Raw genomic sequence first — 22,409 nt, forward strand, 5'->3', positions numbered from 1 at the left:
CGTTCTGCGTAGTAGAAATGACAAAATAATTTTGAGTTTTGAAATTTACCACCCACAAAATAACGTTCATAATCAAGACGGTAATCATGATGACAATAAAGTACGGATTACAATTTTTTTTTTTGAATTGACAGACAATGACGGCCAAAATTTTTTGGCCGGCATAGTACCTACTGTAAAGTAAATAAAGAAATACAATAAACACTGCAAGCAGGGTATACACGTGGCTGGCAACAGAAATTTGAATTTCCCCTCTACGGAATTTCCACAGACGAGATAGACACAGATTGCGAAAAATTTCAATATAAAATTTGAAAAATTAATAATTTCTAGATAGAGATATTTTCATATTTGATGGCGGAAACAAAAGACTGAGAAATGTCACAAATTTGTATTGTCAGTGTCAAATTTCTCAAAGACGTTCGTGATTTAAGCAGAAATGCAGCAAATTGGCAATAAGAAAGTTATTTATCGTCGAACTAGAGACATAATTTATAATACGTTTGATTATATGAGAATAACTTTTCCTTTTGAACCACTGACAAAAATTGGTTTCCTTAGAATTTATTTTTTCAATCAATTTAGCGAAAATTTAAATTTACCTAGACATTCCTTTTTACGGCGTTTATGAGAAATTTGACACTGACAATACATTTTTGTGACATTTCTCAGTCTTTTGTTTCCGCCACCAAATATGAAAATACCTCTAACATGTAAAATAGTGATTTGTTTCACTGTGGTCGCAAATTCGTGGCACCTTTCACATTGCGAATTATTTTTGACTAAATTAGTATTAGAGGGCGATTCAAACCACAACAGGACAAGGGCGAAGCGTAAGATGCGCGCCGTTAAAGTTTCCAGTGGCGTATCAAACAATTACTATTTACTAATTAAAATAATAAACATTACGAAATAAACGGGCAAAACTGATTTGGATTTTAAACATATATCATGTATATTTCTATACTTACAATTTTCTGAAATATGTATCAGCAATTTCAACACAAGTAGTACACATGCACAAGTGACAGACAACAATAAGCGTAAAAGCGGGAAAAGTTTTACTTTTTAACACCGCCACTGTCATACACGTCTTTCCCTTTTGAAACAATGGACTGAGCCGACGTCTTTCTACGCAGACTACGTGATGTCCTTTTTGGTTTGAATCGCCCTCTAGTACCTACACGCTTATACTTCGCTTACTTTGTGATTGGAATCCTGGGTAGGTTTCATATTCCAAGAAGATTGTAACAACAAATCCCACAGTGAGCAATGAAAACAATCAATTACGTGTACTATTTCACTTACAAGACAAATTGTCGTGAAATGCAACAACAAGGAATTAGCAAAAATTCAGTTAACAAAAAAAGCATCAGTACCATCCATACCACATTGCACAGGGGGGCAGAATATGCAAATCGCATTCTCTAATGTAATTTATACAGGGTGTGTCGTAAGTCGCGGACAGCCTTTTAAACACGGGTTCAGTGATGCCTACCAAGTGATATAAGCATGTTTCCAAATGGTTTTCGGACATTTTTCCACGACTTTAACATCAAAGAAGAAGACTAATTTTAACATACATATCGCTATAACCACTAGGAGTTGTTCTAAACTTATTTTTGATTCGTTTCGAACACCTATTTTGTTTATAACACAGATAATTTCAGTTATGATAGGTTCTTATTCTAACATTTGAAAGCGCACTGTGTCTCAACGAATTTAGATAAAATAAAACTAACAACCGTAGTGGATACTCGAAAGTGAATACTTCCAAGTTCCAAGAGCGTACCCGCGACTTTTGACACATCCTGTATATACTCGTAAAAGTAATGGCAATTCGTCCTTTGGGTCAAAAGTAGTCTTTAGCGTTAAGACTATCTGTAAAAGCAATGAATTGGGAAACAAACGAACGGATGATCTATAAACGTATGGACCGCAATAATCAATCAGAAAATTATTAGACCCTCCTTTTTCGAATTTTCTTTATCTGCATAAAGATATGACGAATTTTTGACAACAGAATTACCTGAACTACTGGAGAATGTTGAGCTAGCAAGACGGCGCAAAATGTTGCTTCAACAAGATGGTGCACCAGCGCATCTTCAAAATTGTAAGAGGCTTTCTAGATGCCGTAATTTACGTAATATGTCATAAAACAATTTTAATACATTCATTTCTGTTTCAAATTCATCAACCCTTGTTTTGTACCGCCCTACACTAGTTGCGTCCCACGGTCAAACCACCCCCTAAAATGCTATATTAGTTACGTCCCAGTTGACCATTTTCCTACCTGTACATTAAAATAAATTAATCCCCATTTTGTCAACTCCTCTTGCACCCCACAGTGTCTATAGGGTGTTTATCTATGATCGTGTATAGTCCTACAGAAACTCTAGTAGAAATCGACTTTGGTTGTAAATTTAACAACAACAATCGAAGAATAAGATTTTATCATCAAGTAATAACCTTTGTCATAAATACCACTACCACTACCTATAACATCCCTGCCTGAAGCTAGCATTGCGAACCCCAAACCGATGACCCTCATTAGCATTTATCAGTAGGATTATTGCTGCAGCATAAAATTCTATTTTCCAGTGACAAACATAAATTTAGAACCAAAGTCGAATTCCACTAGAATTTCTGTAGGACTATAAAAAGTAGACACTTTTTGCACTAAAAATCGTTGTCAAAGTTGACGTTTAGTGAAACTGACGGAATCGTGCCATAAAACTTTCAGCGCACGCTTTTATGACACAGAACTGTCAGAATACAACAATACAATTTGTTGGAAACATTGTTTAGAAGTAGGTTGCTAAACGACGTAGTTGTCAAACGACTTTGGTTATTCATAAAATATGTATTGAATCAATGATAATTATTTTATAAAAATTTATGTTGAAACCGGTGCGATGATCTCACGATCATAGATAAAATCACATCCTTTAAATTATTCCCTCGTACTATGTCGGTCAAAAAATGTTGGCCGTCATTGTCTGTCAATTCAAAAAAAAAATTGTAATCCGTACTTTATTGTCATCATGATTACCGTCTTGATTATGAACGTTATTTTTTGGGTGGTAAATTTCAAAACTCAAAATCATTTCTGCTACACAGAACGTTTACCTCAGGTTATCTATGTACGATTGCTCTAATTTTGTTTATTCATGTCGGATTTTTGGAATATCTGAGCTTCAAACAGTTTAAATTGATTGTCAAAATAACAAGAATCGAAAGGGGGGTTACGATTCCTAAAGGTTTATTTACACTTTACTTGAACGGCCAAAATTTTTTGGCCGCCGTAGTACCTCGGTCGTATTTTAAACCCGTTCGTGCAATAAAGGATAACTTTTTACATTTGTAAATATCTTAAATAACTATTACTGATAAAGATTAATTTGATTTAGTCTTAGATTTACTTAAAAAATGCAGTCCGAATTAGTATTATCGGGGATAGAAATGTTGAGTGTAAAAAGAAAAGTTCTTTTAATTGTATAGTAGCGGTAGGCCAAAATGGGGATATGACTTCTTGATTTAAATAACTTTGGGCTGTATTTAGATAAAACTTTAAGCGTTATCATTATTAAGGTTCACAACAGGGATAAATTTTTGCCTGCCCAATACCTGTACATATATCTACCTGATAAAAGGGTGACATTCCCATTTTGCCTCGACGGCGACGCTACTATAGACGGTTTCAAATTTATATTTCACAAAATTTTATGTGATGAAGTAAAACGTTGTTTGTGTACGAGAAAACCTTGTAAAGCGTATATTAGCTTTATAATTGTTTGCCACATGCAAATTAAAAATTAGTAGTATGTGAATAATCTACTAATTACGAGTATGTGAATCAATAAACTTTTATGAACATAACAGACGTTTTATTAGGTGTATTTTGTTAATTTCATGTTGGTTAAACGTTCTTCGGGACGCACCTGGTATACAAACCGACCCACATTAAAATCTGACCACAGGACGCAACTAATATGTGACCTTTTGTACAATATACATAAAAAAGACAATAATTTGACATTTTATCTGAAAATTACACCCATTGTTTTAACTTGCAAAATTTCAGACAAACTGTGTTGGTCAAATCCAGTAAAGTTTATACCATGGAAAAATTATAAAAATGGCGTCCTGTTATACGATCCTCACAAATAGGGTTAACCAAATATGTGTACTACTACTCTACTAGGTGACTGATTTAAAAAAATACAACTTCCTGAAATTATTAAATGTGAAAACAACGCTGCACCGACATTCCAATTTTTTTATCACAATTTCCAGAACAAATAAACTCTTTGATTAAAAAAATACTATTCGCATGGCTAAATTTAGATATTTTAATATCGGCAAAGCAATTTTGATGTCAAAAAACAAACAGTAAATTAAAAGAACGTCCAAAATACACATTTTTGAAGCCAAAAAATGTGTTTCCCACTAATCCCACTAAATTATTCAAAGACATTTTCTTGTATTCTTAGATTTCCGGTACTTCAAAAGAATAATTTTTAATTTCAAGCATACTTTTGAAAAAGTGGGATGTTTAGTTTTTATTCTAGACAATTTAATTCATACACTAAAAATCCCATAAGCAGCGGTGTTTTTGTCACTATGACAGCGAAAAAAGTTTGCCCTAACTTTTCCAGCGACAAAACGGAACCTAACTTTTGAAAGCGTCTGCATCATCGTACTTTTCCGTATTCATTAAATTGTCTTACCGAATTACACTCAAGCTTTTTTTTTGGGTCGAAGTAAACTTGACATTTATAATTCGAGTTTTGTTGCCTGCAATTAAACTCAGAACTCTGCCAGAAAAAATTACTCGTCCTACGGACTCGTAATTTTTTCAGAGGCAGTTTTTTTTGGTTAAATTGCCAGGCAACAAAATTCTCATTGAAATGTCAAGTTTACTTCGAGAAAAAAATCTCTCGTGTAATTATAAGTGAATATAATTATTGAAATGACAAAAAAGTGACTTCAACTATTAGTTATTCATAAAGCTCTAACGTTTCTAAATAGTTATTTATTATACGAGTTTTATAAGACACCATTTTGTCGCACGCGTTTTTTAGAGCACGAGGAGCGCAGCGACGAGTGCTATAAAGGAAACAAGTGTGACAAAATAGCTTATAAAACGAGTATAATACAATATTTTTTCTATTTTGCCCCTTAAATTTAAAAAAAGTTCAAAACATAATGCTAGGAAAATTATATTTGACAAATAGGTATAAGGGTTGGTAACGCTGGTAAATGGTGAATTTAAAGTGTCGTGAAATGCAGTGATCACCTAGCAACAACTCACTATGAGTGACTGCCAACATTAAAATTTTAAGTAAATGTTCCTGAAACGCGTATCGAAAAGAGCTCCTTTTCGAAACCCGTTTGAGTGTTATACTGACTGTGTTATAGGTGCAAAATAGAAAAAAATGTTTTTAGAATTTGCGTTTATAATACGTCTATAAACGTCAGTCAGTAGGAGTCGTTTATGGCTTTATAAAAGTACACTGTACTTTAATGAAATTTTTATCAATATTTCAATGTATTACACCAAAAAACTTCCAATATTAATGTTTAAACTCTACTTTTTAACATCTGTTGCAGATGTAGTTGCATCCGTTACCTTGAATTACCAGTTAATACGAAATTCCTTAGAATTTGAAAATTTATTTTTTTTATTTAAAAATTAAAACAAGGTTGCAAATTCTAAAAAATAACATAAAAAACTGGTTTTATAAGGGTATTGGCGCACTCGTCCCATAGAAAACTCCCCTACGGGTCGTTTTCTACACCTGGGACTCGTGCGCCAAATCAACCCTTATAAAAGTCGTTCTTTAATATACAGACTGTCTATAAAAAAATGTGGAATCGAAGAGGGCTCTGGAATTTGAATTTGCCACCCCCTTTAAATTTATCCATTACTAACATTACTATTAATTGCAAATTGTCAAATATTCACAACATGTCAACAAAAAGTCAGAATATGGTTGGTAACGCTGAAATCACTATATGTCATCAATAAAGCCGGCTATGATTTACATATCATTACTTGTTCTGTCACTTCATACTCTCATTGCGTTGTAAATAAAACCACTCATTGTAAATAAAAATGCCCAGTTGTTTCATTACTAGTTGTAAAAATACAAATGAGAAGGGATTTACCTTATACAGAATCCCGAAAATTCCTGAGCGTCCTGGTAAGTGGTTTGAAGTGTTAGAACCAATAAGACCACATAAGAAACTTACAGAAACAAACAACAACTATTGAGGCAAGTGTCTCTATGAATAAAAAGAATTGGTTTATTTACATACACCATAGTTGTAGGGGCCATAATAAAATTATTTTTTTTTTAAATACACATAAATGCCACCAACTATACACTGCTGGTTACTTTTAAATGTCATGTTTGGGCCACGATGTCGGTACCATAACGTAGTTGTAGGTGCCATAGTTTCTTCGTTTCCTGGTCTATTTATTCTTAAAAGAAAAGCATCTTCCAAAGCTAGATAATTTCCGGTGGCCTTACAAAGTTATTGTCTTTGGGGTATCTCTTTTTATATTGCAAATTAGAATAATTTTATAACCTCGCAAATATTTTAGAAGTAATTGCTAAAACGGTCATCACACTTGAAGAAAATAAGTTCCTTATGATGTCTTATTACCGCAACGGGCAACGGTGTTAAAAGAGAGTCAGAGAATGGACATACAGCGTTCAAGCTTGCAAAGAAGAATTTTTAGCCAAGTACCTGGACCAAAATGTTTTAGAAAAGTCTCTCACAGCTCACATACAATTGTTAATTATTTTGTTACCGCTAGTGTTGAAAAGGGGAAATCGTCAGGTCATCCCAAGGTGATGGAAATTGTAGATCATTTAGAAGCACATCTGAGAACTTACTAGACTGTCTCCTCAAATTGCAGTACATGCCATAAAATTGTTAGAGGAGAACTTGCATTTACATCCATACAACTGTACAATAGCTCCTCCTTAATAATCCTTAATAATCTGTTCACCTGACTTTTCTGTGTTCAGCTATGTGAAAAGTGAAGTGTATAAATGAGAAATTAATAATTTAAATGAGTTAATAGAAGAGATTACCATCTGTTGTTGTAACGTCAATGAACAGATGTTACAAAATATTTTTGAAAACAAGAGAGTGAGAAGATATTCAGAGCAAAATGGAGGACACTTCGAACCATTCCTTTAATTTATAGTGACTTTTTTAACTGAATCACTGATGTTATTCTCCTTCTTAAGTGTTTAATAAATACATAATTTGTTGAGAGTGTTGAAACTTATCAATAACGCATTTCATTAATTTATTTTTATTTAATTGTTTTTTGTAAGCAATTAAGCATGAATTTTGTCAAGCTAGGCAATAGGCAACCAGTAAAACCAGTTTGTTCTGGGGGGTTGCATATCGTAGATCAGACTAATATCATTCGATTTCTAGTGAAAGAGTCGGCACACATTCAAAGCCTACTTGGATGCCACAATCATTTATAGACACTCTGTACTATTAATAGAAAACATTAGTCAGGTGATAAAAAAATTTAAAATTGATTATTATAATTATAAATATCTATACCGGGTGTAGAATTGGTTTACGAGACATTTAAAGAAAGAAATAAAATTTCATGCCTAGTAGTACTTTTTAGTATTTTTGTGAAAACTCTTTTCTTGCCTTTCTTTCGGTACCACAAGATAATAGAATAAAACTAAGATTGAAATTATACAGTAATTTTAATTCTCTCTAACTTTCATTTTAACTATTTTGCCATAAAATTGTTAGGGGAGCCAATAATTGAATCTCTTTATTTTATACAAAAACAGTCAGTCAAAAAGTCAGTAGAGCCACTAGAAGAGAAACTAATTCGGCTAGGCACAGGTAGATTACGATGATCATAAAATGTTACAGTTTTATTTTTCATTTACATTCAATTTTAATGAAGTGGCTAAAATAAAAGTTCTACAAAAAATTCTCTTGGTATGTAGAATCGATTGGATGATCATTTCGGTGGGTAATATCAATTTTCTTCATCTTTGAGTAATATAGCTGTATAAGCTCTACTCATATTTGGTAGTAATAATAATAATAATAATATATTTATTTTTTTTAAATAATATGTCTCATATCTCTGACGGAAAAACTCAGTCTTGTTCTAACAATAAGTAACATGAAATAAAAAAAGGATTGGTTTATCAGTTGTCATATCACTAGTGAAGGATGTATAAATCTCAATTAAACTATCACTAAAATCATATACTATGACTAACTAGACACACTTAATACAAATGGAAAGTAGGAACTAAAACAGTCATGTTTCTCGGAGTTGAGCATTTTTAAGTGATGCGAAACCACATATCACGAAAATATTACAAAATCTCGAAAAGTTCAGATGAGAAACAGTGGCTCGTCCTCCACATTTATGAGATAGAAGGAGTTCCGTCAGAAACAAGTGTTAATCCACTGGTTAATCTAATCTCCCTAAGATGTTTCTAATCTAATGTAATCGGGATTAGATTAACATTTATTTCTGACTTTGCAAAATAAGAATCATTAATCATATGCTATAACTTTTTTTTAACGTCCGTCAAAAAAAGTGCAAGTTTTTTCATTCGTTTGCGTTTATGTGATTTTTGAATCGGTCAAGAAGCGTTAAAAAAAGTGCCGTAGCGTCTCAATTTTTAACGCAATTAGAAAATTTTTCATTCATAATTAGTAGTTTTTTTAACGAGTTCGTATGTAAATTGGGATTTTTTTGGCATGAGTGGACCAATTTAAAACGCGAGTAAAACGAGCGTTTTAAAGGTCCACGGGTTCACACAGGAGAAAATTTTCAAATTTTGAGAGTGGCGAAAAAATTGTTATCTAAACTTACGGGCACCAAAAAAATTTTGTATGCAACTCGTCAGTAAAGTATCTTTTTTTTACTCGGCGGATTGCGCACTCGCTTCGCTCGAGCGGCAGTTTTCCTTCTTGTAAAAAAAGTATTACTTTACTCACTTGTTGCATCAATAACTATTATCAGCATATTGCAGCAAAAATACATAATTAATAAATAAATTGTTTTTTCTTGAAAGGGTATGTTAGTTAGAATATGCCGATAGATGTTGATACTTGATTGTTTTCCACTTAAATTTGTTTAAAAATGAAAAATGTAAATTTGTAATAACGCTTTTACCTTTTACCTTTTAGGTAACATCGGTTCAATGATATCGAATATGAACGTAGCTCGTGTCGACTTCCAAAATAGAATGGACGGAGTTAAGCAGTATATGGCCTTCAGAAAAGTGGGCCGCGAACTGGAAGCTAGAGTAATTCGTTGGTTCGCGTACACATGGGCCGAAAGTGGAGCTTTGGACGAAGAACGTGTGCTGTCGGCTCTACCAGATAAATTGAAAGCGGAAATTGCTATTAGAGTGCACTTAGAAACACTTCGAAAAGTAAGGATATTTCAGGATTGCGAGCCTGGATTGCTGGAGGCTCTCGTGCTCAAATTACGCCTGCAGGTAGGCCTATGATTGATTTTATGTAATATTCCGGTTGCTTACAGCTTTTTAGCTTGCTTATCCGAAAACGAAACGAGTTTTTCTTTTTCGTTTATTTTTACCAGATCCAGATCATAAATAGAAAACTAAGCCCAATGTAGCGGGTGAATAAAAACTTAAGAGCAAAATGAATAATGGTTACTGGAAAATCACCTTTTCACTTCTGTTTAGTTAGTGTTCTTATACAACTATTTTACAACAGATAAAATTTAGAAAAAAATATAAATTTATGTTAAGTCCAAATTATCAATAGTGTTAAATTTTGTGACACAAAGTTATCCTAAAAATGTATTTTTATGCAGAGTTTTTATAAATGTTTCTTACATCGTTGTTGGCTATGAAATTTGCTACATACTATCCTAAAGGTCAGTTGATGATAACTTGGCTACCTTAAAACAAGGAGGTTTAAGATAATGTAATTTAAAATAAAAGAGTGTAACAGATAATTAAAATTCTTCTTTTCAATTGAAGACCAGACTTTCTATATGCATTTTGTTTATTTTTCAAAAATCTCATAACAAAACAATTACACATACACATAGCATGTCTAGGTGACTTTATCCATTTATTTTGAAGTGTACCTAGATTACAAATGGACAAAATGTATAGGTGTTATAAATCTGCAGCTCAATTGATTAAAAGTTTATTGAAAAATGATTAAAACAAGAACATGGCACAAAAACAAAAATATTATTTTCAATGAAAAAATGTTCACTGCCATGTTCCAGCCACCTATTTTCAAAGATGTTTTGCTACATCGTCTGAGCAATATTCGACAGTAACGTGTAATTTTTTCCTATAGTCTTTAAACACTTAATTTTTAAAACCCAGTAATTTTTCCTTTATTTGCCAGTCAAAGAAAGTACCACTTTTAATCCTAATAACACAATCTGCTATTATTGTTACTACAGGAAAAAGTTGTTTATGTTAAAGTGGTCACAAAATGTTTACTACTCCCTATAGTAACTAATTTCTGTACGAGATAGCCTTGAAAAAATCTATTTTCCTACCCTAACTAACTCAGAAAAACCTTAATCAACACTTTGAAAAATATTAAACAATAAAAACTACAAAGTGATAAGGGTGAGTTAAACCATAATTACATTAATTAAACCCAATTGCAAAACTAGGAGCAAGGGCAAGCTCTTAAACAAAATACATACTGAAATAAATCTTTAAAATCTTCTAGAAAGTTTGTTGAACACTTGTAATCTAAAAACTGTATTCTCGGTTTATCAATAATTTAATCTGTTTCCCCAGTTTAGCAAACTCTGATCAATAAGTCGAACAGTTGTAGTTTGTAAGTCCTTTGCAGAGTAATTCTTTTACAAACTCCGATGAAAGCCAGCCTGGATAATAACAACTTTCGAAAGTCGTTATTTTGGATCCAAATGTTTTGTTTGATGAGTAAATGACCAATCAACGTGTGATAAGTTGATAACATAGAGTACGAGTATACATACTAGTAACAGAAAAAGAAGAGCTTTAGCGAAAATTATATGAACTATAAAACTTTAAATATTGGGAAATTAGAAAATATTATATCTGTATACACAGCTGATTAATAAAAATTTTACATTACTTTCTTACATAATCCAGTAATTAATAAAAAATATTGCTTCGATAGCCTTTTACAAAACTGTGGTTTTACCAACTTACATCCGCAGATGGAATGTAACATTTTGTATCGTAATATGTATCTAATACCATCTTATTCATAAAAAGATAATGAAAATATTAATTCGTAAACAATTTCAGAAAGTTTATTCTCATGTTGCTTATTACGGTATGGTTTTTTAATTAATTAAAACTATAGATAGACAGACTATAAGAAATTTTGTATCACTTCTTTTCCGGGGATGGGATTCAATTTTATTTGAAGTGAGGTCATACTGTTACCAAATAATGAGCAGTATACACAAACACAAGTACATAGTCAATAAGATCCAAAATAACTGGCAATACATTTGCATAACATCAAATACAAATACAGAATGAGCACTCCCGACACAAAATATCTTGTTGTCTGCTTTGATTTGAAAGTAAGAAAAAGCAACCTGTATGTGTGACACTTATTTTAAAAATTATATGAGGTATCCAACTGAGGGAGACAGGTGTAATGCCTAGAAATTCAACTTGCTTATCGATTATACTGTGGCGCTGCATCTCATCTTGATAACACCCCTCAAAATAAGTTATATAATTTCTTAGACTCAAGTCTGTATCTCAACCTTCAGTGGACAGACCATATCTTGCAAGACTCCCAATAATTTTCGTAAACACCAGATCAGTGGAATCTTCTAGCACATTCTGACAACCTGAGATTAAATGCCGAGCACAGCGCCGACGGTTAAATAATAAACCAATCTAATTAGCAGCTTTTACTCCAGTGTTTTTCAGTTAAAAGACAAATTGAAAATCACTAGAGTAAGGTACGATAATTCAAGTGTAAGTAAGTGAGTAAGGTTCATGATAGTTAGTCGTTACCGCAGCTAAAGTCCCCTCTGATGCTGTCGCAACGTAAATCATACATTAACTAATTTAAACCTTTTTACTTTTTAACTTTATTGTTGTAGTGTTGAGTTAAAGTAATCAGATTGTAATTTCTAATTAAAAATTAAAAATGTTATGTAATAATATTAATGTAAAAAAAATTCTAATTTCCTATTTTAATACTTTCGACTCAAAATTATCCAATAATACTTTCAAAACAAAGTATGTACTCGTACCTAAACTTTGAAAATACATTTTAGACGTCTATTAGTTATGTATTATACAAGACGATAAAATTGTATTTTATCTTCGAGAAGAAACATCTTTTTTAAATCATACCTAATCGTGTCAGGTTTTAAAATCTCGTTAGTATGAGTGTTGTTAGGGTAATAAAAAAAAAATACATTTTAAAATCTCGGTAGTATGAGCGTTGTAAGGGTAATTTAAAAAAAAAATACTTTATCTACTCTTGCTGTTAAAGTGGCACTTTATCTACCCTTGCGGTTAAAATGCTACTTGACCTTTTGATTTGAATAGATAAAAGCACACTTTAACATCTGCTATTGAAAAAAACATTTTTCATAACATTGGAAATAACACCACTTAGCACTAAACAGAAAAATGACCTTTTAGTTTGTGAAACGTACCCTTTACACTGCAGATTACTCTTCAAAATGACGATTATTAAAGGTATTAGTGTGTGACACATGATTTATATTTTTATTCTTACATTCTATTCTTTCCAATATATTGCCCCTAAGTATATAAAAGTAAATCGACTAGAAAGATGCCACTTTTCTCGAGAATAGTCGCATTGATCCATTTACTGCTGAAGACGTCTGGAAATGCCGAAGGATTTTTTGTGCTAATAAAAATTTTATTGTTCGAAACTTACAGTTCTAACCTCAGAACCAAATGTAAAATGTTTACTAAGTAAAATTGTATGTTGCAGGTATTTTCTCCAGGTGACTACATATGCCGTAAGGGGGATGTAGGCAAAGAAATGTATATTGTCAAAAGGGGTCGATTGCAAGTAGTAGCCGATGACGGAGTAACAGTTTTAGCTACATTAGGAGCAGGATCGGTGTTTGGCGAAGTGAGCGTATTGGATATTGCAGGAAATCGCACCGGAAATAGAAGAACAGCTAATGTCCGGTCGTTAGGATATTCGGACTTATTCTGTTTGGCAAAGGACGACCTCCTAGTCGCATTGGCAGATTATCCCGAGGTTAGTTCATAAAATTATATCATGTAGGCATGAAATCCAAACAAATCTACTGTGCAAAAATTGACGACCTTATTGAATAGGCAAGAGCGACATTAACTGAACGAGGATGTCAGCTTTTACGAAAAGATGGCCTACTCGACGAAGACGTATTCAAAAAAGCGCGAGAGACTCAGGATTCCCTTCTGGATAGCGTAAAGAAACTAGAGAACACTGTAGAAATATTGCAAACGCGCCTCGCCAGACTTCTTGCCGAATTTAGTGCTAGTCAGGCGAAGCTGAAGCAGCGTCTCACTCGTTTGGAACTCAGGTAATTTATCAAAGAGTAAGGACAAGTATCCAATTAAATAAAACAATCAGTTTACGTCACAATGACCACAGTCAGGCAAAATACATTATCAAACTCAATTTCTCAAATTTCTTACTTAAGTGAGAGTACTATATTGTTTCGGAGGTTGAGGTCACTCATTTAAGAAAAGAAAAATCACTTGAATCCTACATTGTCTTCTTTTTTTTTGTGGTCCAATTCAGATTCTACGCAGTTTTTTAAATGACACAATATTATGCGATTTGTATTGTTTCCCCTGTTAAATTTTCTACCCGGTTCTCAATCGAAGCACTCTGCTGAAATAGTAAACGAAAGGTATTATCAGACTTATAAGGGACTCTCTTCACATGTTAGTTATTTACCGGTCACAGTCCAATTATACAGGGTATTTCACCAGTGATAATGAGCCCGGCGGAATAGAAAATGCAACCCACAATACATTGGAACGTAAACCTGGACATTGAGGCGATAAATATCCGGTTTTTCCTCCTGATGTATTGTGGGTTGCATTGTCAATTCCGCCTGGCGTCTTATTACTCGTGAAATGTCCTGTATAAAATCACGGCTTTTTGCCTCTATGATTGGATCGCAGGTAATTAAGAACGATGGATACCCCGACTACGAGAGCTCCAAGGAACAAATTATGAACAATAAACCTTTTAAACATTATCTTTGAAAATGATATAAGTGAATAATAATACCGACGGCACCGCAAGCCACTTTAGAGTTAAAGCATCAAGATCTAAGTATTGTTGTCCAAGAACTGTAACGTTATGTGGCAAATCCGCAGATCTTATCGTTAAAATCTTAAACAGCTTAACAAGCAAGCCGATAACTGTTTGTTAATTTACCATTTAAAAACGGGGTAGAGGATACCAGATAGGTACATAGTTTATATTGGACTGAGCGGTCATTTTTTCAGTATGAAGTGTCAAATAATAATCCTTTCATGGTTGAAGTTAAAGAGCACTATAACGTTAGAGTTTTTGGATGAGTATAGAAGTGATTAGCGGTAGTTCTGTTGTCTTCGATTATCCTGAGACACCCCACTTTCGCACCGTCTACTTGACCCAACAGCCAATCAATTCTAGTAAGTTCAAAATTCCTTTACCAATCCACCAATCACATTAACTTTGCAAAATTTCTAAAACCTTCTGTGTTTCCACTTTTTACTTCAAAATTTGCGTTTAAATTTTGTATGAATCAGACCCAAATTAGCATTATTAGTTGTCAAATTACAAATTTGCAAATTACTCTTAATTTCTAACTTTGTACAATAATTGTTCAATAACAAAAATGAATGCCAAGAAGATAAAACTTAATAAATAATGACTTCTGAATTCTAAATCGTTTTAGTTTGTTATTTATGGAAACACTGAAAAATTTAACTTTTGTAATGTCATACACATGCAATTTAGTAGATTTTCTAAATTCAAGAATTGTTCTACTTTAGTTTGACCTTCCTTAAAAAAAACCTACGTTTTGAATTTCAAATTTTCTACATTGGAGCGATTGCGATTTGTTTCCAATTAGCAAATCACGTCTTTTTATTTTATATTCGATAAAACCTAGAGCATGATAATAAAGGTCACTTAATATAATGATTATAAACATGAAATTAGTGAAAGTCCCAAGTTCCAACCTGAAATTGAAAATTGTTGAACACATGTTTTGCTACAACTTTTTTGCCCCGTGAACATTTATTCTCGTCGAGCTTTACCTCGTCGGTCCTCTCGTACCTTTTTCTCCTCTTTCAAAATAATATGCCGTCAGTATTCGCAGGGTGCGAAGTACATGGTGGGGGAAACGAATTCGATCGCAGCGCACGAGGTGTCGAAAAAGCGCATTTGGGGCGGACGAACTGTGATTTTTCTATGACTGTGATTGTCACTCAGTGAAACCTGTGTTTTTTTTTATAAATAACACGAAAAGTATGCTTCCTTCACGCTTCCTTTTTAATAAAACGAAATTCTGTCGCTACATTCATAATAACTGTCCTACCATTTTCTAAGTGGGACACTATTCTATTGTAGTTTCAATTTGGTTGTAGGTCCTAAAATTTTATTGGATATTATGAGTGATTATCGGGCACAACGGTTGGGTTTGAAAAGGTTGGGAAGCGGCGCGTGCCGTTTGCCGTACAATGCAAATATACCAAATGTACAATACAACCCTGCTTAAAATATTACCTGCTAGTGGTAAACTAGGATTTATAAGCCCCGCAAGATCTTTAACTTAAAGTATCATAAAATTTTACGACCTACAACCAAATTGAAACTACAGTACTCTACCTTTATCTATTTCGCTGAAATGAGGCATTGAAAAAGTTAGTGTAAATTGGTAGAAAATTTTTTGATAGGTACTATCAAGTAGACAATTAATTGACAAATACTTAAAACCAAATTTACGTTAGGAAAAATTTTATTTCCCAGTGTGAATGTTAGGTATTAGGCGTCTTGATTCACCAACGACTGATAGAAAAAAATGTAACCATGACAACTACATAGTTTTTAGTTGTCTATTGCGTTGCTGCCGTTTTCATTTTCACTTTCTGAGAATTTTTTTTTAACTGAACTGAATAACAGTTTTTGGTATAAAATCGAGCTCATTGTTATGCTATGCTACTGAAACACCTGTCCGTCCTTTTTGACACATCCGATATAATTCGAAATCTCTAAAAATACAAAAAAATTTAAGACATTCACGGCAAACTTAAAAATTTCCAGCTAATAAAAATTCTGCCCACAATATAAGTAGTTAAGAACGTGTCGTTGAAATTATAGATCAAATAAAAAGTTTTACTTTAGGTAATTATCCAGGCCATTACAGTACTTCACCCTAGCGCTTCCTCGTTGCACTAAGAAAATTATTTATACCTGACACTGCAACATCGGTACCGACTCTGCAAATTCTTCGATTTTTTGCAAGTCTCGAAGTTGTGCTCATATCGGCGGCTGTACGAGCAATTTATTTGACAACTTATAAATAACTTTTAAACTTTACGCATTTGGAAACTTTCAAATTAGCCAACTGTATTATCTTCTTTATTATCACACCACAGTCCGGTGTAGGTACAGAGAACAATCGTCAAACTCACCAAGTTAGAATACAAAAGAGAGCTTGACAATACAATTCCAAGCTAATTTACTGAACGCCATAATTCCATATTCAGACTCGGTTTGATTTATCAGCTTTTTATCTTATTACAAATAGGACTACAGAGATGTTTTTTATAATTCTCAATGTGGCTATATATCATTCGTAAATCCACATATGGCTCCCTGGTTACTCCAAATCTGTTTTATAGCAAGTCGGAACGTGAACAAGACAACACACCTGAGACTTTAGCGGTTCCTACAGGACGACGAAGAATACATTCATTTGAAGAAAAGAGGATATTTGCTGTCGACGAAAAATTAGAAAATGTTCCGTTCAACTCTAGACATAAAACGATGTAGAAATTAATTTTATCCGACCAAATTTACTGTCGCGTTATAAAAATGTATATAAATTTGAAACTGTAACTGCTAACACCGGATAGAAAAAAGCTTCACGAACAAATCTAATTTAAATTAATAACGATATAAAATAGATAAAATAATTTTGTATTTAGTCAATTTTAAAAGAGATAAGCACATTTTTACGAAAATAGAATTAAGTGAAATAATATTAAGTAATGTTATACTTTTTATTATATTTTTTATTTATAATAAGTCGTCTCCACGCCTACCATAGGCTCTAAGATTAATTACGTAGTTTAGTATAGTGGTCATTTTAAAATAAATACAGTTCTATTAACGAGTTTCAACAGAATGTTTCTCTTCAACAAGTATTCGGTAACTGTACGTCAATCGGCTACTGAAGACTCGTTTGCTGTTAGCGTTATGTGACTAATGCACATTTATTTTTTCAGTTTTCAGTATAAAGCGGTAATTCAGTATGCGTTGTCAGTCTTTCCAATTTATTGACGAGAACTTCCCTTAATTATTAAAGAAGATCTGGAATTGTGTTAAAACTAAGCGTGTGTTGTCTACATTTACCGATATGTGATTTACCTATGTCGCAGATTTACACCAAAGTCAAAATTTATTTGTTTGTTCTTACAAGGAGACGCATGTTAAGTATACAAATTACGGTAAAAGTATAAGGACTAGAACAAAATAAATATAACTTACACTACTCTACCTCGGAGCTTATTTTAACATTAAAAAACACCATTATTTATACTTACACATATAAACACCAAAAAATTCAACCAAAGCGACCATTAACAACAATAGTTTTTAAAGATCTTAGTAGTGGTAGAATAGTTTGTATTCCACGTGGATGCAACTCTTTTGGGCATAATTTTCATATTTTTAATACAATACTGTCAATACTTCTGAAACAAGTTTGGTGTAACTGTAGAGCATATACAATACATATATAAATATGAAATAAATAATTGTGTTCAATAGACCAATGTATATGTAAATGCACGTTTCTATTTTTTTTTTGTAATAAAATACGGATTCAAAAAAGTTAGGTTATTACCATGGAGGTAGTATATATAGTTAATACTACCTCCATGGTTATTACCTACATATTTGAATAACTAAAATGAAGCCAAAGTTGAAATGAATCTAATAACTTTATAATGTTACGTAAGATGTGTTAAATCGTATTAAATATTTTTATACAGAGTGATTCACCCCTATAAACTTTTTCAACCCTATGAGAAAATCAGGACCAAAAAAAAACCATTACCAAATGCCCGTGTCGAGTTATAAACTTTTCTTCATTTATTGATTTTGTCTAATTTAGGTTACAGTTAATTATTCATAAAAATTATGAAAACATTCGTTCAACCGACGATAAACCTTTAAAAATTTCAATTTTTATAATTTACAAATACATAGTAATATTGGATTAATTAATTATAAAATAAATCACAATGAGATTATTTTCTTGTAAGTTCAGGAGAAAAATTGTGCAAAAAACAAATTCAATAAAAATTAACTGAAAAGTTTAATTAATTTACTTTTTCTTCGAATATACTTATTGCAAAACATTAAACTGTTCAAACAAAAACATAATGTCAAACTAATTTGCTTAAAACTGAATATGGCTTCTAATATAATTATCTAATCGAACATTGATGAACAAAATTTATTCTGCATTAGTCAATTGACTTGCTTATATCATCTTATACAGTTTACACATTTTAACATTGTTACACTTTTTTGAACCTACATTTATGTAGGAATCAGTTTTGTGGAAACATCACCAAGACGAAATATTGAGGAGAGAAGCATCACGGAACTACGGAAGTTAAATATCCCAAGGGCGAAATATTTTTAGGGAGGGAACATACGAAAACGAAATGGCTAGGGAACGAACAGGCAAGATAAAAGCAGTCTATTTCAATTTTTTACCCAAAGAATTTAGTGAATGTTTAAATGCAATATTAAAAAACTATTTTTAGATCACAGTAAATAACAATTTTTAGCAATCATACTGTCACTCAGTAACGTCTAATTTGCAAATGAATCGCTCTGTATATGTATATATCTTTTTGTACCGGGTGTAGAATGGATTTTGGTACATATAAATCTTCAGATATTGGCTCCCCTAATTATTTTAGAACAAACCCTTAAATACAAAAGTTGTAGAGTTTTAAAAATGGTTCCCAATTCTTATTTGTTTTGGAAAAAAGAATTAAAGAATTTGTGAATATAGCAATAGCTGGGAAGTGTAACCGAAGTGGCAACCAAAAATGACAATGTATGATATTTGACACTCCGGATAGAATACAGGAAATGTTGCTTGCATGTCTTTAAAAGACAATCGGGAGTAATACCATTTTACGAAGTTAACTTTTTCTTCTTTGTTAAAAGAGTTCATTCTTTGAGGAATCACCAAACTCGTTACGTTTGTCCAAAAATGAACTTTCTTGTTGTTGGGAGTCATGGCTATTACTATTTTATCGGTAGATTTTTAATATTTAATTTTTCTTGTCTAACAAAACCAGAAGGTGTTAGAAAACAATTAGAAAAGGATTTAGGTACTTTTTTTTTATTCTACAACTTTAAGGTTTTGTTGGAAAATAATTAGGGGAGCCAATATCAGAGGATTTTCACTACTGCAGGTAAAGTGCCTATGTACCAAAATCCATTCTACACCCTGTATAACTGGTGGCTTAAAGACAAATGAAACAAGCAGCTTAGTCAGACAGCTTAGACAGACCTTTATTAACATTAACATCTTTACTAACATGTTCAAGAAAAATTAGTTTCAAAAGAAGTAATGCAATTTCTGTTTTGGGAATTCGATCTTATCAAACTAGGTAATAACTAGGTAGTTAAAAATTTTGGATAAAACGTAACTCAACTTGGAAAAAGACTACAAATGTAACAGATAATCGGAAATTTTAGCACTGATACACTTATAGTAACCACACTACCATTACCATTAAGTGTGTTTCTAAAAAATGAATTTCATCTTTTTCGTTGTTATCTAAAAATGTTAACAATGTTTTTTAAGTTGTAATTCTTAAAATAAATCGCCAAATGATTAGAAGTGTTAAATATCTCATACATCATCTCAAAACTTACCTACTTCACTACTTACTGATTTGTTTAATCGCTTCAAAATAAGTAGATAAGTTGAAATATGAGAAAAATATGTAGATTAAATTATTAAGAAACGAAATACCTACATATCTCAAAAATACAATAATTGCGGTAGCTAAGATTTAAATGGATACTTTTATAAAATTGTAGAGCAGTAGGTACATGAATTATAGTGTGCAAATTAATTTAAACCTGATATTTTACCAAACTAAGATACCAACTTTGTTTTTATATCATGAATATAATATAATCATATGTAATACCTACTTACGGTTCGCCGTGCAATGTATTATATTTAACTCCGGTAATCAAACTGAATTATTATTTAACCACTTTAATTAAACGTATACAACCCTTTCATCTACTAAATTAGACACTTAACTAATGACGGTTTAAATAACGTTAATTACATCTAAGCCCTAAGCCCCTAAATTAAGAGGTAAATTAAATGATTCATTATTAAAAGTTTCATTGCTGCGAAATAATCATTGCTTGTTTATATAACCCAGATGAATTAATACTTAGTGGATCAATTAAAATTATTTCAAAGTTAAAAGAATTAGGTCAAATATTATTACTTTCAGCTTGCGTTTTGGAAATTGAAGTTAAATAATATATGGATATATTTATAAACACTTAACGTATAAGAGATAGGAGCACCCAGTTACTTTATAATCGCTGTTATAGACATATCTATTTTCATAAATGTTCATAGGTATTTTATAAAAATTTTGCTTCATTTTTACGGTATATAGGTAGATAAATACCTAATTTATCAGAGCCTTATTATAATTGTGATAATCTGAAATTTACATAGGATGTACATACTGTTAACGATAAAGCTTTAAATATTAAGAATCTTAATTTTAATGTGACGACAACTCTTGCTGACGTTTTTCTAAAGTACATCTTTATAATAGTTCTGTTAGATACTAATTACTTACGCGTTAGCAGGACGTTAAGTAAAATCATAATTTCAAGCGTAAAAATAATTGTAAAAATAAAAAATGTAATTAAAAAATGATGTAAAGAATAAAATATTACAAAGCAAAAAAGATGTTTTTATTTTAATACCCAGTATGTTTGAAATGTACACAGGAAGTAGCTATCGCTAGTGGTAAATAAGAAGTTAATTGCAGATGTATCTTCATATCAGTTTGACACCAACATGACTGTCAATTTCATTTAAAATATTGTCAAAGTGTTATCGGGATTATGTCATTGGATAGTTGTAACTGTCAAATAATGCGGCCAAAATTAATGTAAATTCCGAACATTTCCAAAATTTAAAGTCTTTCTAAACATGCCTCCATCCATCATCGTTGCCGTTAATAAAATATTTGTTTAATTAATGGAGTGTACTGCGATATGTCGAATTTGTGGAGTTACAATAACCTGCAAGGACGGAAACATTTATACGTTGGGCGAGCACCTCCTGAAGAAGCATCCTGAGTTAGAAATGACCCATTTCACGATGGAAGAGTGTGGAGATGGTCCACGAAAAAGCAAATCTCGCCAGAAAACTCAAAGTAAGTGAATAAAATATCAGATTTGGTGATTAATTCATTTTCGTTTCATAACGACAGGAAAACTTTCAAATAAATTTTCTTTCGCAAGTACATTTTTACGAAAATCCTCTACATTATTGAGAGGAAGAAAACACGGTGCAACTAGAAGAAGTCTTTACAAAACAACAGGTGTTATAGCTCCTTCTTACACTATGAAATTAGTCTATGAAATAACTTTTAATTTTAGTCGAGAGTTGGCGCCCTGGTACTGCTGCACTCAGTTGTCCCAAATGTGGACATTCTGGCCAACCTTACATAAGAAAACAAAGAAACAAAGTAAAATTTATAAGGTGTATGAACAACTAAACATGGAATATTTTAGGTTGCCTACAATTCACTAGGTGCTTTTTTCCTGTTGGGGTGTTGGCCATTGTGTTTCCTTCCAATGTTGATGTGCGGAGGTACAAACACCATAATCTGTTGTAAAAAGTGTGGTTACTGTTTTGGAACGTACGATAAGAAAAAGGGGAAATTAATTCCCGCAACGAAAGATATTAAAGTTGAGACACCGAATGTTTGCTGAAAAGAAATAGTTTTAACTTCCTTTAACGTAGTTGTAAGTTTAGACTTGTGAATGTCAGTGTGTTTCTTACAATTAATAAATATTTTAGTACGTTTCATAAA

At 32.2% G+C, this 22,409-nt stretch overlaps 2 protein-coding genes across 4 annotated transcripts in view; both read left to right on the forward strand.

Moving 5' to 3' along the window:
* The window catches only part of LOC138127300 (cyclic nucleotide-gated cation channel subunit A-like), a 161,458-nt gene extending 141,254 nt beyond the window's left edge, over positions 1-20,204 (forward strand). For all 3 annotated transcript variants that reach the window (XM_069043264.1, XM_069043281.1, XM_069043273.1), the window contains 4 exons: positions 9,208-9,521; positions 13,006-13,281; positions 13,362-13,588; positions 16,914-20,204. In XM_069043264.1, coding sequence (XP_068899365.1) covers positions 9,208-9,521; positions 13,006-13,281; positions 13,362-13,588; positions 16,914-17,064 — 968 coding nt within the window. In that variant the 3' untranslated portion in view covers positions 17,065-20,204. The remainder of the gene's footprint in view (positions 1-9,207; positions 9,522-13,005; positions 13,282-13,361; positions 13,589-16,913) is intronic.
* Positions 20,205-21,342: 1,138 nt separating this feature from the next.
* On the forward strand, positions 21,343-22,409 carry LOC138127314 (uncharacterized). Its single transcript, XM_069043292.1, has 4 exons — positions 21,343-21,746; positions 21,804-21,914; positions 21,973-22,061; positions 22,108-22,409. Exons 1-4 carry the CDS (start codon positions 21,569-21,571, stop codon positions 22,306-22,308), a joined length of 579 nt encoding a protein of 192 aa, XP_068899393.1. The 5' UTR covers positions 21,343-21,568; the 3' UTR covers positions 22,309-22,409.

This window comes from Tenebrio molitor, chromosome 1 (assembly GCF_963966145.1).
Source record: "Tenebrio molitor chromosome 1, icTenMoli1.1, whole genome shotgun sequence".
Classification (NCBI taxonomy): domain Eukaryota; kingdom Metazoa; phylum Arthropoda; class Insecta; order Coleoptera; family Tenebrionidae; genus Tenebrio; species Tenebrio molitor.

What these genes read in the sequence shown, in the direction of transcription:
- LOC138127314 (XM_069043292.1), top strand. Translation starts at nt 21,569, where the DNA reads ATGGAGTGTACTGCGATATGTCGAATTTGTGGAGTTACAATAACCTGC. An exon ending in ATCTCGCCAGAAAACTCAAA is followed by an intron (nt 21,747 to 21,803) that starts GTAAGTGAATAA and finishes TCATAACGACAG; the next exon opens with GAAAACTTTCAAATAAATTT. An exon ending in AAGTCTTTACAAAACAACAG is followed by an intron (nt 21,915 to 21,972) that starts GTGTTATAGCTC and finishes TTTTAATTTTAG; the next exon opens with TCGAGAGTTGGCGCCCTGGT.